General features: G+C 46.6%; 1 protein-coding gene across 2 annotated transcripts in view; it reads left to right on the forward strand.

Annotated features, from left to right (window-relative positions):
* Nucleotides 1-14,782, forward strand: part of LOC122929123 (B-cell receptor CD22-like) — a 518,995-nt gene that overhangs the window by 425,441 nt on the left and 78,772 nt on the right. For both annotated transcript variants that reach the window (XM_044282611.1, XM_044282613.1), the window contains one exon: nucleotides 2,415-2,672. In XM_044282611.1, the coding sequence (XP_044138546.1) occupies nucleotides 2,415-2,672 (258 nt within the window). The remainder of the gene's footprint in view (nucleotides 1-2,414; nucleotides 2,673-14,782) is intronic.

The raw sequence follows: 14,782 nt of genomic DNA on the forward strand, positions 1-14,782 counted from the left end.
GACAGCGGTCTCTTTCCTCAAACATCAGGGGGGTACAAGATACCCTCTTCTCCAGAGTTTAACAAACAAATTTTTTTCCTGGGCCGAGGAGAATGTGCTATCAATCTCTGCAGTACACCTACAGGGTTCAAAAAACCAGTCGGCAGATTTCCTCAGCAGACACCTTATAGATCCAAACGAGTGGACTCTGAACAGACAGGTGTTTCTGGAATTGACAGCTTCATGGGGGTACCCAGAAATCGACCTCTTTGCTTCAAGGGAGAATGCTCAAACAACCTCCTTCTTCTCCCGGAACCCTGCCGATCATCCCACAGCAGTAGACGCTTTATCCCAGTCCTGGGACATGAAGCTAGCGTATGCGTTTCCTCCCTTCCCCCTGATTTCAGTAGCCCTAAGAAAAATCAGCAGGGAATCGTCCAAGGTGATCTTCATAGCTCCCTTTTGGCCGAAACAAGCCTTGTTCCCAGTCCTGTCCTCTCTGAGTCAAGAAGATCCGATTCCTCTCCCTCTCAGACCAGACCTGCTGCACCAGGGTCCAATCTGGAGTCCGGAAAAAAAAAAGCTGAAGTTAACAGCGTGGCTTCTGAAAGGGACTTGTTAAAATTACAGGGGTTCTCGGACAAAGTAATAGCCACTATCCAGAGAGGCCATAAGCAGGTGACATCGGCGATTTATAATAAAATCTGGAAGAAATTCTGCTCCTGGATGACGCTGAGAGGGAAGAATCCCCTGCTCCCGAGTCTAGGAGATATTCTTGATTTCCTCCAGGAAGGATTCAACATGGGTCTTAGGCCCAGTACCCTCAAGGTGCAAACTGCAGCCTTGAGTTGGTTTCTAAATTATTCTCTGTCAGAAAATCGATGGGTAAGCAGGTTCTTAAAGGCAACCACGCGGATTAGACCAACACTAAGATCTTTGGTTCCGCCTTGGGACTTGTCGCTAGTGCTTAAGGCCTTAACAAAACCACCCTTTGAGCCCCCTACACGAGAGTAGCTTAAGAAACCTAACCTTAAAAATGATGTTTTTAGTAGCCATCACATCAGCCCGTAGACTAGGGGAGATCCAGGCCCTCACCATCCGTGAGCCGTACCTTACAATCTGTGAAGATAGGGTCATATTAAGGCTAGACCCGTCCTTTATACCTAAGGTAGTTTCTTCCTTTCACCGCAACCAGGAAATTGTACTGCCAACCTTCTACACAGATCCAAAGACCGAAAAGGGAGAAAGAATTCCACCTTCTAGACGTCAGACGTTCCCTCCTTTCCTACTTAGACGTTACCAGTACCTTTAGACTGGACTCAAATCTCTTTGTTCAGTTCTCAGGCCGCAATAAAGGCAAGAAAGCTTCTAAAGCGACATTGGCAAGATGGATTAAGATAGTCATTAAAGAAGCCTATCAGAGCCAGGAGCTCCCCTGTCCCCAAGAGGTTAGGGCTCATTCTACAAGAGCAGTCTCGGCTTCATGGGCCGAATGCTTGCGAATGCATGCGAATGCTTCTATCGAACAGATATGTAAGGCGGCCACCTGGGCAAGCTCCCAAACCTTTTGTAAGCATTACAGATTAAATGTGTCAGGGAATGTTGACCAGTCTTTTGGGCGGAAAGTTCTTCAGGCTGCAGTCCCTCCCTAGTTATTGGATTAATTTGGTATTCCTACTCCATGTAGTGCTGTCATGGAGGACGTCCTGGAAAGTAAGAATTAGTCTTACCGGTAATGATGTTTCCAGGAGTCCGACATGACAGCACTGGTAGTTCCCTCCCTATTAGTTAATTTGTTTCTTTTGTGCTATGATACCCATTATTGTGTGATAATCTATAAAACACTGGTGAAGGTGGGTGGGGGGGGGGCTTTTAACCTCTGTTTCCTGTCCCAATAGTGGGCGGGGGAGACAACCTCCATGTAGTGCTGTCATGTCGGACTCCTGGAAACATCATTACCGGTAAGACTAATTCTTACTTTCTTAACTCATCGCGATATCTTGAGACAAAAGCCATTGAAAAGCAATTAAAGGTGTTTGCTTAACGCATTTAGTTTAGGTAGCATGTATCATAAAGCATGAGTGTTAACTCAACTACATCCGTACATGACAGAAGCTAGTTTTCACCCACCTGTCCAGAAATTTTTTTGACACACTACAGAGGGAAAAATGCTAAAGGCTATAGTCACATAATGGCCAGAACGTGAAATCCCTCATGTGCACCCACATGACAGCTGACATTTCTAAATTCTAGAATATTATCTGCCTATAGCCACCACTAGGGGGAGCTTACTGCACAACTACCCTATTATATAAAGATATTCTGTTGAGGTTAGGCTTTGAGAACCCTTTTTTTCAATTAGTTCTTAAATTGCTTCTCTGAACAATTCTGCTAATAATGTCAATAAATAAATACATTTATATTTTCTTTCACAGATGCACCAAAAAATGTGACTGTCGCTGTCATCGGTATAGATGAAGTGATGGAAGGAAGTGATGTGAAGTTGCAATGTAGCAGCTTCTCCAATCCTGCTGTATATAATTATGAATGGTACAAAGGGAAATCCAAATTACCAGACACAGGACGGGAGATCACAGTGAGGAATGTGAGCAGGGACATGGAGCCCTATTCCTGTGCTGCAAGAAATCGTATGGGTAGAGGAAAATCATCCCCGACAGAGATATCTCTACAATGTATGTATACAACCCTTCACCTATATACAACCTGATACCTGTACAATCTTTGTATACAACCTGTTACTTGTAAACAACCAGGTATCTGTACAATGTATTTATATGCAATTGTGTCCCAATGCGATTGTGTCCCAGTTCTGTAGGAATGCCGAGTGATGTAGTGCGGCCCTAATAGTTTTTTGCGTGTCACAGTATTCCTACCTGAATACAGCCCATCTCCAGGTTTTGGCTGCGAAGCAATAAAGGGAATTAGTTGAGTTAGGAGATGGAGTCCAGACCTTGATAAAGTTCAACAGCTTTACTTGCATAAACTTTCATCCCAAAAATATTCAGGCTTTCTCTTGGTCCCAGCAGGCTTTGGCATAAACTGGCAGGCAAACTTGATAACTCTGCTTTATGAGTGACTTCCCTCTGGAGAGACTCCTGCTGCAGCAGGGGAACTTTCCCCTTACTGTTACATCTTCCACAGATCTGTCTCCAACGCTCGCTTAGCTTAGACTGGAATAAACTAGAACTGCAGCCCCTCCCTTTGGTAGGAAGCAGGACTGTCCCACTTCTGCCCCAAAGGGGAAGAATGTAATAGTGAGTTTCATTCTATCAAAAGATAGTTGTCAATACTGCCACCTGCTGGTGAACAGGCATAATGCATGAACATAACAGTTACATAACACTAATAGGAATGCACAGTGTAAAGGACCTGGAATAAATACAAGGATGACATTATTGTTAGCACTTAACCCCTTAAGGACCTGTGCCGTATATGTACAACAGATGTCCGGTTCCTAAACATGTACGCGAGAGCGCCTTAGCCACCGGGTTTCTGCTTTTTTTTAATTTCGCGAGACCCGTGGCATATGTATGCCATAAGACTGACCGCATATATCTTACCCTTCAGATGCCGTGGTCAAATGTGACCACAGCATCTGATCAGCCCGGGACCGGAAGTCACGCTTTTCCGGTCCGGTAATGGCGTTCCCCGGCTGAGTTTGGGGGACCTGTTACTTCTCTGAAATACTGCTTGAGGCTTCGGCGCCTATTTCAGGAATATAACATTACAGGCCACTAGGTGGCAGCATTGTATTGTTATATTCCAAATTAAGTGTTCAATGATGACTATTTAACCATCAATAAACACTATGGACTAGAGGTGGGACAAATCCAATATTTTTTTAATCCGAATCCGAAAAGGTCCTCAAATCTATTGAATCTTTGGAATCTCGAATCCTACGAATCCTGTACATAAGAATTGCGTGAATGGTGTAAGAAACAAAGTGATCCAAACACTTATGTGGGGAATCTGTGGATGACACTGCTATGGGGGGGATCTGTGGATGGCACTGTTATGGGGGATCTGTGGATGGCACTGTTATGGGGGATCTGTGGATGGCACTGTTATGGGGGATCTGTGGATGGCACTGTTATGGGGGATCTGTGGATGGCACTGTTATGGGGGATCTGTGGATGGCACTGTTATGGGGGATCTGTGGATGGCACTGTTATGGGGGATCTGTGGATGGCACTGTTATGGGGGATCTGTGGATGGCACTGTTATGGGGATCTGTGAATGGCACTGTTATGGGGGATCTGTGGATGGCACTGTTATGGGGGATCTGTGGATGGCACTGTTATGGGGGATCTGTGGATGGCACTGTTATGCGGGGGATCTGTGGATGGCACTGTTATGGGGGGGGATCTGTGGATGGCACTGTTATGTGGGATCTCTGGATGGTACTGTTATGTGGGATCTCTGGATGGTACTGTTATGGGGGAATCTGTGGATGGCACTGTTATGGGGGATCTCTGGATGGCACTGTTATGTGGGATCTCTGGATGGTACTGTTATGGGGGAATCTGTGGATGGCACTGTTATGGGGGATCTGTGCTTGGCACTGTTATGGGGGTGATCTTTGGATGACATATATATATATATATATATATATATATATATAGCATCTTATGATATGTGCCATCCAGAGATCCCCCCCATAACAGTGTCCCTGCAGTGTGAATGACCCCTAATACAGGGGCTGGGGGCTGGCATCTGGATTAGGAATGACAGCGGGGACTGGTGCAGTCCCTGTATTCTAATGCACCCGCCCCGCTCACTGTAGTATAATGTTATATAACCTGCATTGTTAAGATATAATAATTATGTGTAATCCATCTGTATTACTTACAACATTAAGTTCCGTAGCAGAGAGGAGGGAGGAGGCAGGCCGGGAGGACGGACGGGCGGCGCGTCACTCACTATTTTACACGCCCGTGCCGCCTGCTTCATTCATAAAGTGCAGGTTAGATAAGATTATACTACAGTGAGCGAGGCCGGTGCATTAGAATACAGGGACTGCACCGGTCCCCGGTGTCATTCCTAATCCAGTCCCTCCTCCCTCTGTTGATACAGCCGCCCACCACGCTGTGCGGCATGGCGGCGGATATCGGGATTCGTCGGATTCGAATTTGACTAAATTTGGTTGGGATTCGAGTCCACGAATCCCTCGAATCCAACAAGAAAAAAACTAAAAATGAAAAAAACTAAATGTTCAAATCACCCCCCCCCCCCCTTTTCCTTAAAATAAAAATACTTAACCAATAAAAAAAATAAACATCATGGGCATCTCTGCGTGCGAAAATGCCCATACAATTAAAATATAACAATATTAATGGCGCAATGGAAAAAAAAACAGCCAATTTGCAATTTTTTTTTTCAACTACGCAATAATTTTTTCATAAAAAGTGATCAAAAATTCAAACACACTTAAAATTGGTATCTCTGAAAAAAACTGATCATCACGCAAAAAATTTGCCCTCACACAGCCCCATACACATAACTACAAAAAGTTGTCGGGGTCAGAATATGGTTATAAAATTATTTTTTTCCCTCAAAGATTATTTTATTTTTTTTAAGTATTAGAACGCAAGAAAAATTATAAAAGTGTGGTATTGTTGTAACCGTACTGACCTGGAAAATGAAGATAACAGGTCAATTTTACCACATAGTCAAAAAAAAAAAATATATAAAAACCTTTTTTCAGAATTGCATTTTTTCCCAATTCTACCCTATTTGGATTTATTTTTCCGCTACCTACTACATGGTATGCAACTGTAAATGGTGCCATTAGAAAGTACCATCACAGCGGAATCAGGACACTTACCGGCAGGCATCCATGCTTCAAGTGCTGCGATTGGCCGGTCAATGTATACAGCAGCGGGGGGCGGGCCAGGGGGAGGTCAGGGGGAGGTGACCGTTGCTGAACTGCCCAGCACCGGTCTCCGAGGTGAGGCAGTGTTTGGCATGCGCTGCGTCCCCTGTGTGCGCTGCGATTGGCTGGAACAATGCTCGAGCCAATGGCAGCACTATAGCTGCACAGGAAAGGGCAGAACCTCCCGCATACAGCCATTCTAGCTGATGACTGCGTGCAGAGAGGTTCTGTGCTGCTGTTTGCTTGCTGGGACTTGTTGTGCACCACCACTGAGCTTTTAACCCTTTCCTGCTGAAAGAAGAAAAAAAGAAGGAAGAAAAGGAAAACATCTGGAATAGCTGCACTGATTTTTTATTTTTATTTTTCATTTTAATCTGTTCCAGATCCCCAAACCACCCTCCATCCCTGTCCCCTCCCCCCCATCCTTTTTTTATGGACGCCATTTGGATCGTGCACTTTTTTTTTTTTTTTTTCAGCTCTGCACCACTTTTTCTGTGTGCGAGCTGTGACTGCCAAGTGCTGTTCAGTGCGTACCTGCCTGATAAGCAGGATTATTTCTTGCGCTTTTTTTCAATTTTTTTTTGCCAATTTATCATTTTTTGGGTTCAAAAATAAGAAATTGTAGTTAGGGCTTTATATGAATATATAGAGAGTTTTATATTTCTGTGTGTGTGTGTGTATATATATATATATATATATATATATATATATATATATATATATATATAATTTTATATCTGCAAAAAAAAGGGGTGAGTCAGCACCTCCCAGTGCGCAGGTGCACGCCGCCATGGCAAAGACCTAGAGGAAAAAAAGACAATGCAGCAGCAGTCTGCAAATCAGATAAAGTATAATAATGCCAAAAATGATAGTGCTAATGCTACGCTTATTTATAAAGTGAGATGCTTGGCCAATGCATTTTGTACAAAACCATCTGAGCCCGTCTGCCGAACGTCAAGGCGATCTCTGTTAGACGGGTCCTAACACTAAATTCTACCTGTCATGCGCCATAATGGCCGCCATAAAGTTCAGGGAGTGTTGGATCCACATGCATGCTGGATCCACTCTGCTTTTTACAATTTTTGTGTGCGTACGTGTGTGCTGCAGAGCACCGATCAGTAGTGTGCTCATTTACATCTGAACATTTCTGAGGCAAATTTTTTTTTGGGGGGTGAAACAAGACCTGCAGTTACTGGTAGTTATATATATATATATATATTTCAGTTAATATCAGGTTAGCATTGTGCACAAACACACCATCTGCGTACATGCATTTTGCAACTACTGAGCACCCACCAGTAGTGTTTATTACTGATCGCGTCTGCTCAGTTTGCACTGCAAGTTTTTTTTTTTTGTGCAGAATTAAATTTCAAACTTATTACAAGCCCATTCACGTGTGAAAACACAACATACATAACCCTCAAATGAAATAAAAGTTTACACATTTCACACATCACACCCCAATAAAATAAAAATGGCCCGTCAATCCCAACGAGTATACTCAGAGGCATACACCATGCTTGCCTCCGATACTGAGTATGCCAGTAAGGGAGAAGAGGATGCCACTTTCCTCTACTCCTCTACCCCCTCATCATCATCATCATCCGCAGATGAGGGCCCCTTTAGAAGGCGCCCCAGGGTAGCAGAGGAAGCAACCCCAATAGTGAACCCTTAGGCTCCTTTCACAGAGGCGAGAATTCCATGTGGTTGCAATGCGTGAGGTGAACACATTGCACCCACACTGAATCCAGACCCATTCACTTCAATGGGGCTGTTCAGATGAGCGGTAATTTTCACACATCACTTGTGCGTTGTGTGAAAATCGCAGCATGTTCTAAATTCGGTGTTTTTCAGGCAACAGAGGCCCCATAGAAATTAGTGGGTCTGCGTGAAAATCACAAGCATCTGCAAACAAGTGTGGATGAGGTGCGATTTTCACGCATGGTTGCTAGGAGATGATGTTAGTAAATTGATAAAAGTCAATTTACTGTATTATTTTCCCTTATAACATGGTTTTAAGGGAAAATAATAGCATTCTTAATACAGAATGCTTACTAAAATGGGGCTTGAGAGGTTAAAAAAATAAATAAAATTAACTCACCTCATCCTGTTGTTCGCGCAGTCGGCATCATCTTCTTTCTTCACCTTTCAGGACCTGCAAAAGGAGCTTTGATGTAATCGCACTTGCCACATGGTGAGTGTGTTGACGTCAGCGCAGGTCCTGCTGAATTAAGATAGAATATTTCTATCTTCATTCAGCAAGACCTGCGCTGATGTCAATGTGCTCACCACGTGGTGAGCGCGATTACATCATCAATGAGCATGAGGAGACCACAGAGAGGCCCAGTGACATAGTGTTGAGGTGGTAGCAGCATGAGGATACCACAGAGTAGTGATGTGGCAGCAGCATGAGGAGAACACAGAGTGGTGAGATCGCAGCAGCATGAGAAGACCGCAGAGTGGCCCAGTGACATAGCGTTGAGGTGGTAGCAGCATGAGGAGACCACAGAGTGGTCCAGTAACATAGCATTGAGGTACCAGCAGCATGAGTGGACCACAGAGTGGCACAGTAACATAGTGTGGAGGTGGCAGCAGCATGAGCACCTGGCAGCAGGTGTGGCATCAGGCGGGTGGCAGTATCAGAAAAGTAGTTGAAGCAGGTAGCCAGAAGAAACAGGTTTCTTTTGTCAGAGTGTTGGTGTGGCACCATAGATGATGCATCAGGCACTGTGGTTTGAAAATCCTGGCTGATCCAAACGTGATTCATCTTCACAAAGGTAAGTTTCTCCACATTTTGGGTGGACAGGCGAGTTCTCCTTAGGGTAACTATGGCCCCCGCCGCACCAAACACCCGCTCTGATGCCATACTGCTGGCCGGGCAGGAAAGATCATCCAGGGAAAACTTGGCCAGTTGCGGCCACAAATCAAGTTTGTCTGGCCAGTAGTCCAGGGGATCTTCGATGTGGGATGGCAGGGTGAACTCCAACTATGCCACAACCTGCTGGTTCAGGTTCTGCTCAATGTCTAGCTGCTGCTGCGGGTGAGTAGTTTTTTCAGAAGGCGGGTTAAGAAAACTGCTTATCAGCGACTCCAGACTTAAAAAGCTGATGGAGCTGGAACTGCAGCTGCCCCCCCAGCAGCCATGGTAATAGAATATGAGGGCAGAGGGCCCCCCCAGTCAGACCTGCATGAGGATGGGCGATGGCACACTTAGGCAGCGGCCAACTGACTACATAGGATGTCTTGATAGTAGTTCAGTTTGTCCTCCCTCCCAGCAGGTGTAAAAAAGGCCCCCATTTTGGACCAGTAGCGAGGGTCTAACATGGTGGACAGACAGTAGTCATCCCTCTGCAGAATGGTGACAATTCGGCTGTCACTACTCAAGCAACTGAGCATGCATCGGGCCATTTGCACAAGTGACTCGGAGAGACTCCCTGCCTCCATCTCCATCTGCCTCGTCTTCCTCAACGCCTTATAGTTCTTCCGGCTGCTCCTGCTCCTCCTCTCCTGTCACCTGTGTAGAAAAAACCTGCCCACTAAGATTTAGCAGCATCTTTTCCAGGACATGAATCAGTGAAATTACATTGTTCAACCCAAAGTCCTGACGAATGACAAATAAAGTGGCCTCCTCTAAGGGCCTGAGCAAACGGCAGGTGTCACACATGAGCTGCCGCTGGCTAACATCAAAGTTACACAGGGGAGTACCTCTGTCCACCTGTATCATCAAGAAATCGTTTATGGCCTTTCTCTGTTCATATAATAGGTCCAACATATGGAGCGTGGAATTCCAACGGGTGGAAATGTTGCATATCAACTTATGTTAGGGTATGCCGTTCTGCCGCTGCAACTCAAGGAGCGTGTGCTTTGCGGTGTGCAAGTGGCTGAAGTGCATGCAAAGTTTCAAAGCCATTTTCAGGATGTCCTGCAGATGGGTGAAAGACTTCAGGAACTGCTTTGCAACCAGATTAAACACATGCTCCATGCAGGGCACATGGCTCAGCCCTCTTTGACGCAGCGCCAACACCTTGTTCTTCCCATTTTCTGTCACAATGGTTCCGATTTTGAGTTATCGAGGAGAAAGCCAGGCTTTGTTTTCTTGATGAAGGATGTTAATCCTCTGTGTGACTCCATTCACCCAGGCAAACCAGGTGCAGAACAGCATGACACTGCCGTGTCCTGCACATATGGTATGCTGGAGGGGCACTGTGAATTGTCTCTGCAGTGGAGGCTGAGGACACGGTGGAAGATTAGGAGGCAGAGGTGGACATTGTCGCAGGATCAACGGCTTGAGAACGTGGAGGTGGAAGCGGCATCACCTGGCCAAGTTGCTGGTGTGGCTGGGCAGGAACCACATTCACTCAGTGGGCCGTAAAGGACATATATTGTCCTTGCCCATCGTTACAGCTCACACGTCAGCACTGCCGTGCACTTAGGCAGACACCGACAGGCTCAAGGACTGGCCCACCTTCTGTTCTGCATATGTGTGCAAGACTGGTACTGCAAAGAAATGCCGGCTTGGGACTCCCCACCTTAACTTGGCACAAGCCACCAGTCCACTACTTGGAAAGGGAGGGACTTCAGCGCCAGCAACCTGCCCAGGAGCACATTCAGCTTCTGCGCCATTGGATGAGTGCACGCATACTGTTGTCTCTTAGCAATCGCTTTGGTGATCGATTGCTGACAGAATGACTAACGAGGAGTAGGAGGAGGAGCAGGAGCATCAGGACCAGCAGATGATGGGAAGGACAGACAGCTCCTTTCGGCTGAGGTGGTGGAGCCTTGACTGCATGAAATTGGGTGCGTGCCACTGGGTGATGCAGCGGTTGCTGCGGCAGTCTGGATCACCACATCGGAGCCACGGTTCTCCCAGGCCACTTTATGGTGACGCTGCATGTGTTGACGCAGGGCTGTGGTGCCAACATTGGCACCCTTACCACGTCTCACCTTCGGCCTACAAATTTGGCAAATGGCCATGTTTACCTCCTCAGGTGGCCTAACAAAACATTGCCATACTGCCGAGTATGCCATTTTCACCACAACACTCCGTGCTGACTGCCTGCTACCGCTGCCTCCGTGAACCCATGCACCGCTATTTTCCGAGCGGGTAGGCTCCTGCAGAGCAGGTGATATACACCGGGCAAGTTTGGCTCCCGACTTCCCACTGCTTCCACCCTGCTGACTCACAGTCACACTGCCACCCTGCTGGCTCAGCCACTGCCTCACGACAAGCTGCCACTCTCTTCTCCTAATGATGATGATGATGATGATGATGATGATGATGATGATGATAATGAAGCCCCTAATTCACCCGGCTCCCGAATGCGATCGGCTACATCATCATCATCATCATCATCCTCTACTGTCTGCATGTCACTGATGTCCCCCTCAATAGTCTCAGGGCCAGGAGCCTGACCGATCGCAACACCTTCTCCCACGCGACTCATTACTACTTGCCTGCCTACCGGAGGAAGTGGCGGATGTCTCCTCCAGATCTTGGCTTTGCAGTAGCTGCTGAATGTCCTCTAGTACCTCGTCCTTACTGAAAATTGGAGCCCAGTCTACGGCATATAATACTTCCCATGCTGAGGGAACTGAAATTGACAGAGGAAGGTTCAGGACAGGTGGGGGCACAGGGCCTGCTTCCAGGCAATGCCAACTAAGCGTTGTGTCAGAGGAACCCACCGACTCTTGGCTGGGGGTGTCTGATGTCACTTGCGACAAAGTCAAAGACGGAGTCAACCATTCAAGCACCGCTGGGATGCTGGTCAAGACACTACCGCTTGATGACACCTGGAGCTCAGGCCTCTTGCTGGGACTCCTGCTGCAACCACCCCTTCTTCTGCTGCAGGGGACAGAAACATTTTGGCCACTGCCAATTCACTTTGAAGGGTCAGTCACCTGTCTGTCTGACATACTATATAATAAAATAATAAAATTTAAATAATACCCCCCCAAAAAAGGCTGTAGTACAATGTTACTTTATTTCTGAACGGCAATTAAGATATATATATATAAAAAGAAAAGAAGAGATGGCAGCACCGTCACAGATAAAAAATGGATGAAGGGTGCAAAAAAGCCCAGTGTGGATATCAGCCAATCCAATAAGATGCAAGCGATGAAAAGAAGGGCAGCACTCCAATAAATAAAAATGAAAAAACGTTATTTACCCATAAGGCTGTAGTGACGTTTCGGCTCTTACACAGGAACCTTCCTCAAGCAGTGTGTACAAACCAAGCTCTGAACATATGTAGTGTTATAGCTAACCATAACCAATTACATGTCAAGTGAACATAATTAATAAAGAATCAAAAATACATGATACATCATAAATATAGAGACAGATAAAACCAACAATAAAGCATGATCCAATCGTGGTACACCTAATTGAATAAAAATTAATTCCGTGAATATAAGGTATAGTAAAATATCCATACAGATACATAATTAATAATATTATCAGTGCCAACTGTAGACAATTACATAAAGTGATAAGTGCTTACTCGTACAGGTGATGTGTGTAGAGAATGCAGGATGAAGGACGGCTGTATTCCATGCTGACATGTGCGATCCGGCGTGCCTGGATCACCACTGCGCATGTCCCTATGACGTATACTACGTGTTCCCAGCCAGTACACGCATGTGCTCTCACGTCACAACACTAAAACGGCCATTTTGTTATCTTGAAACAAAAGCCATTAAAATGCAATTGCTTAACCGCCTCCGGACCGCCTAACGCAGGATTGCGTTCCGGAGGCGGTCGTTTTGTTCCTCCTTGACGCGCCGGCAAAAGTTAGAGGACAAGTTCGACATCAGCCTGCCAGCCAATGATCGTCGCTGGCAGGCTGATGATTTTCAAAAAAACGAATCACAAGCCATCTAACACCTTATATTTATAAATATAAGGTGTTAAATGTCTTCTGTGCTCCTCTGATGGTCCTTTTCGTCGGTTGGTTCCAGCAGAGGAGCACAGATCACAGTGAGTACACACCAACACCACACATAGCCCCAGATCACCCCCCCCCCCATCACCCCAATTAACCCCTTGATCGCCCCTGTCAATCACCTAGCGAAAGGGAAAAAAGTGATCAGTGTAAACTGTCACTTTTTTTTTTCACTAGTATTGACTGTTAGGTTTAGGATAGTTTAGGCCCCTTTGGTAGGTAGTTAGCATCGGTTAGCGCCCAGCCCACCGCACCACAGAGAGTATCACTAATCAGCATTTGTACTTTTATAGTATCTGTAAGTGATCAGAACTGATCACGGTCAGATCTATAATAGTATTAGTGTCAACTTAGTTCGCCCTCCACCCAAAACGCAGTGTTTGCCCGATCAGGCCTGATCGGTCGCCCACACCTGCGTTCACCCACGCCCGCTGCGGCGATAAAAAAATCAGTTTTGATATTTTTTATCAATTGCAGCGGCTTCCGGTACTTCGCTAGCCTCCCATTTGTAAGACAGGCTTGCTTTTTTTCTTGAGTAGTCTCAGGGAATACCCCCTAAATTTAGTTGACCAAATGGAAAATAAGGGGTATTCTTCTGAAGAGGCCTACAGGTTTTCTGACCCAGTCGGATGAGGAATGGGAACCCTCATCTGACTAATCCAGCGGGTCAGAATACGAACCTGTAGAAAGCAGTGGCTCTCTGACCCAAAGTTCGGACGAGGAGGCTGAGGTCCCTGATACCACCAGGCGTACCCAGCCCCGTGTTGCTAGACCACAGGTTGCGCAGGATCCGCTTCAAGGGCAGCAGAGTGAGGGCTGGCGCTGTCGGATTACGTGGTGAGGCATACACCAGCAGCGCAGCCCATCCTGGACCTAGTACCAGCACTGCCGTACAACATGGTGAAGTGGCGAGCACCAGAAGGGCAGTTGAAGCTGGTACGGTGGCACGTGCAATAGTTCCCCCGTCGCAGCCACCGCACAGATAGGCCCGTAGAGCCCCTAGAGTCCCTGAGGTGCTGGCAAACCCTGATTGGCAGCCCCCAACTTCAGCCGCACCAGTAGTTCCCCCTTTTACCGCCCAGTCTGGAGTTCGGGTTGAGACAGCTTAGATCGGTTCGGCACTGGGGTTTTTTGAGCTGTTCTTGACTGCGGAGCTCTTGGACTTAGTTGTGGCAGAAACAAATCGGTATGCCACTCAATTTATAGCCGCCAAGCTTTTATGCTCAGTCGGGTGGAAACCCGTTCAAGTTTCCGAATTTTAAATTTTTCTGGGCCTTCTCCTCAACATGGGCCTAACCAAAAAGCATGAATTGCTGTCATATTGGTCCACGAACCCAATTCATCACATGCCCATGTTCTCTGCTGCCATGTCCAGGACACGATTTGAGACCATCCTGCGTTTCCTGCACTTTAGTGACAACAGCACCTATCGTCCCAGAGGCCACCCAGCTTTTTACCGGCTCCACAAAATTCGGCCCCTCATAGACCACTTTAACACCAAATTTGCAGATTTGTATACCCCTGAGCAAAACATCTGCATAGACGAGTCCCTTATACATTTTACCGGGCGCCTTGGCTTCAAACAATACATCCCAAGCAAGCGCGCCTGGTATGGGGTCAAATTGTATAAGCTCTGTGAAAGGGCCACAGGCTATACCCACAAATTTCGGATCTACGAGGGTAAAGATCAGACCCTGGAGCCGGTCGGTTGCACTGACTACCTGGGGAGCAGTGGGAAGACAGTCTGGGACTTGGTGTCACCCTTATTTGGCAAGGGGTACCATCTTTATGTGGACAATTTCTACACAAGCTGTGGCACCGCGCAACCTAGTCACGAGGCTTCCCCCAACGGCTCATTACCACCCGTCTTGCAAGGGGGGAGAGGGCTGCCTTGTGTAACGAAGAACTGCTCGCGGTGAAATGGAGAGACAAGCGTGACGTTTACATGCTCTCCTCCATTCACGCAGAC

The sequence above is a fragment of the Bufo gargarizans genome, chromosome 2 (genome assembly GCF_014858855.1).
Source record: "Bufo gargarizans isolate SCDJY-AF-19 chromosome 2, ASM1485885v1, whole genome shotgun sequence".
NCBI lineage: Eukaryota > Metazoa > Chordata > Amphibia > Anura > Bufonidae > Bufo > Bufo gargarizans.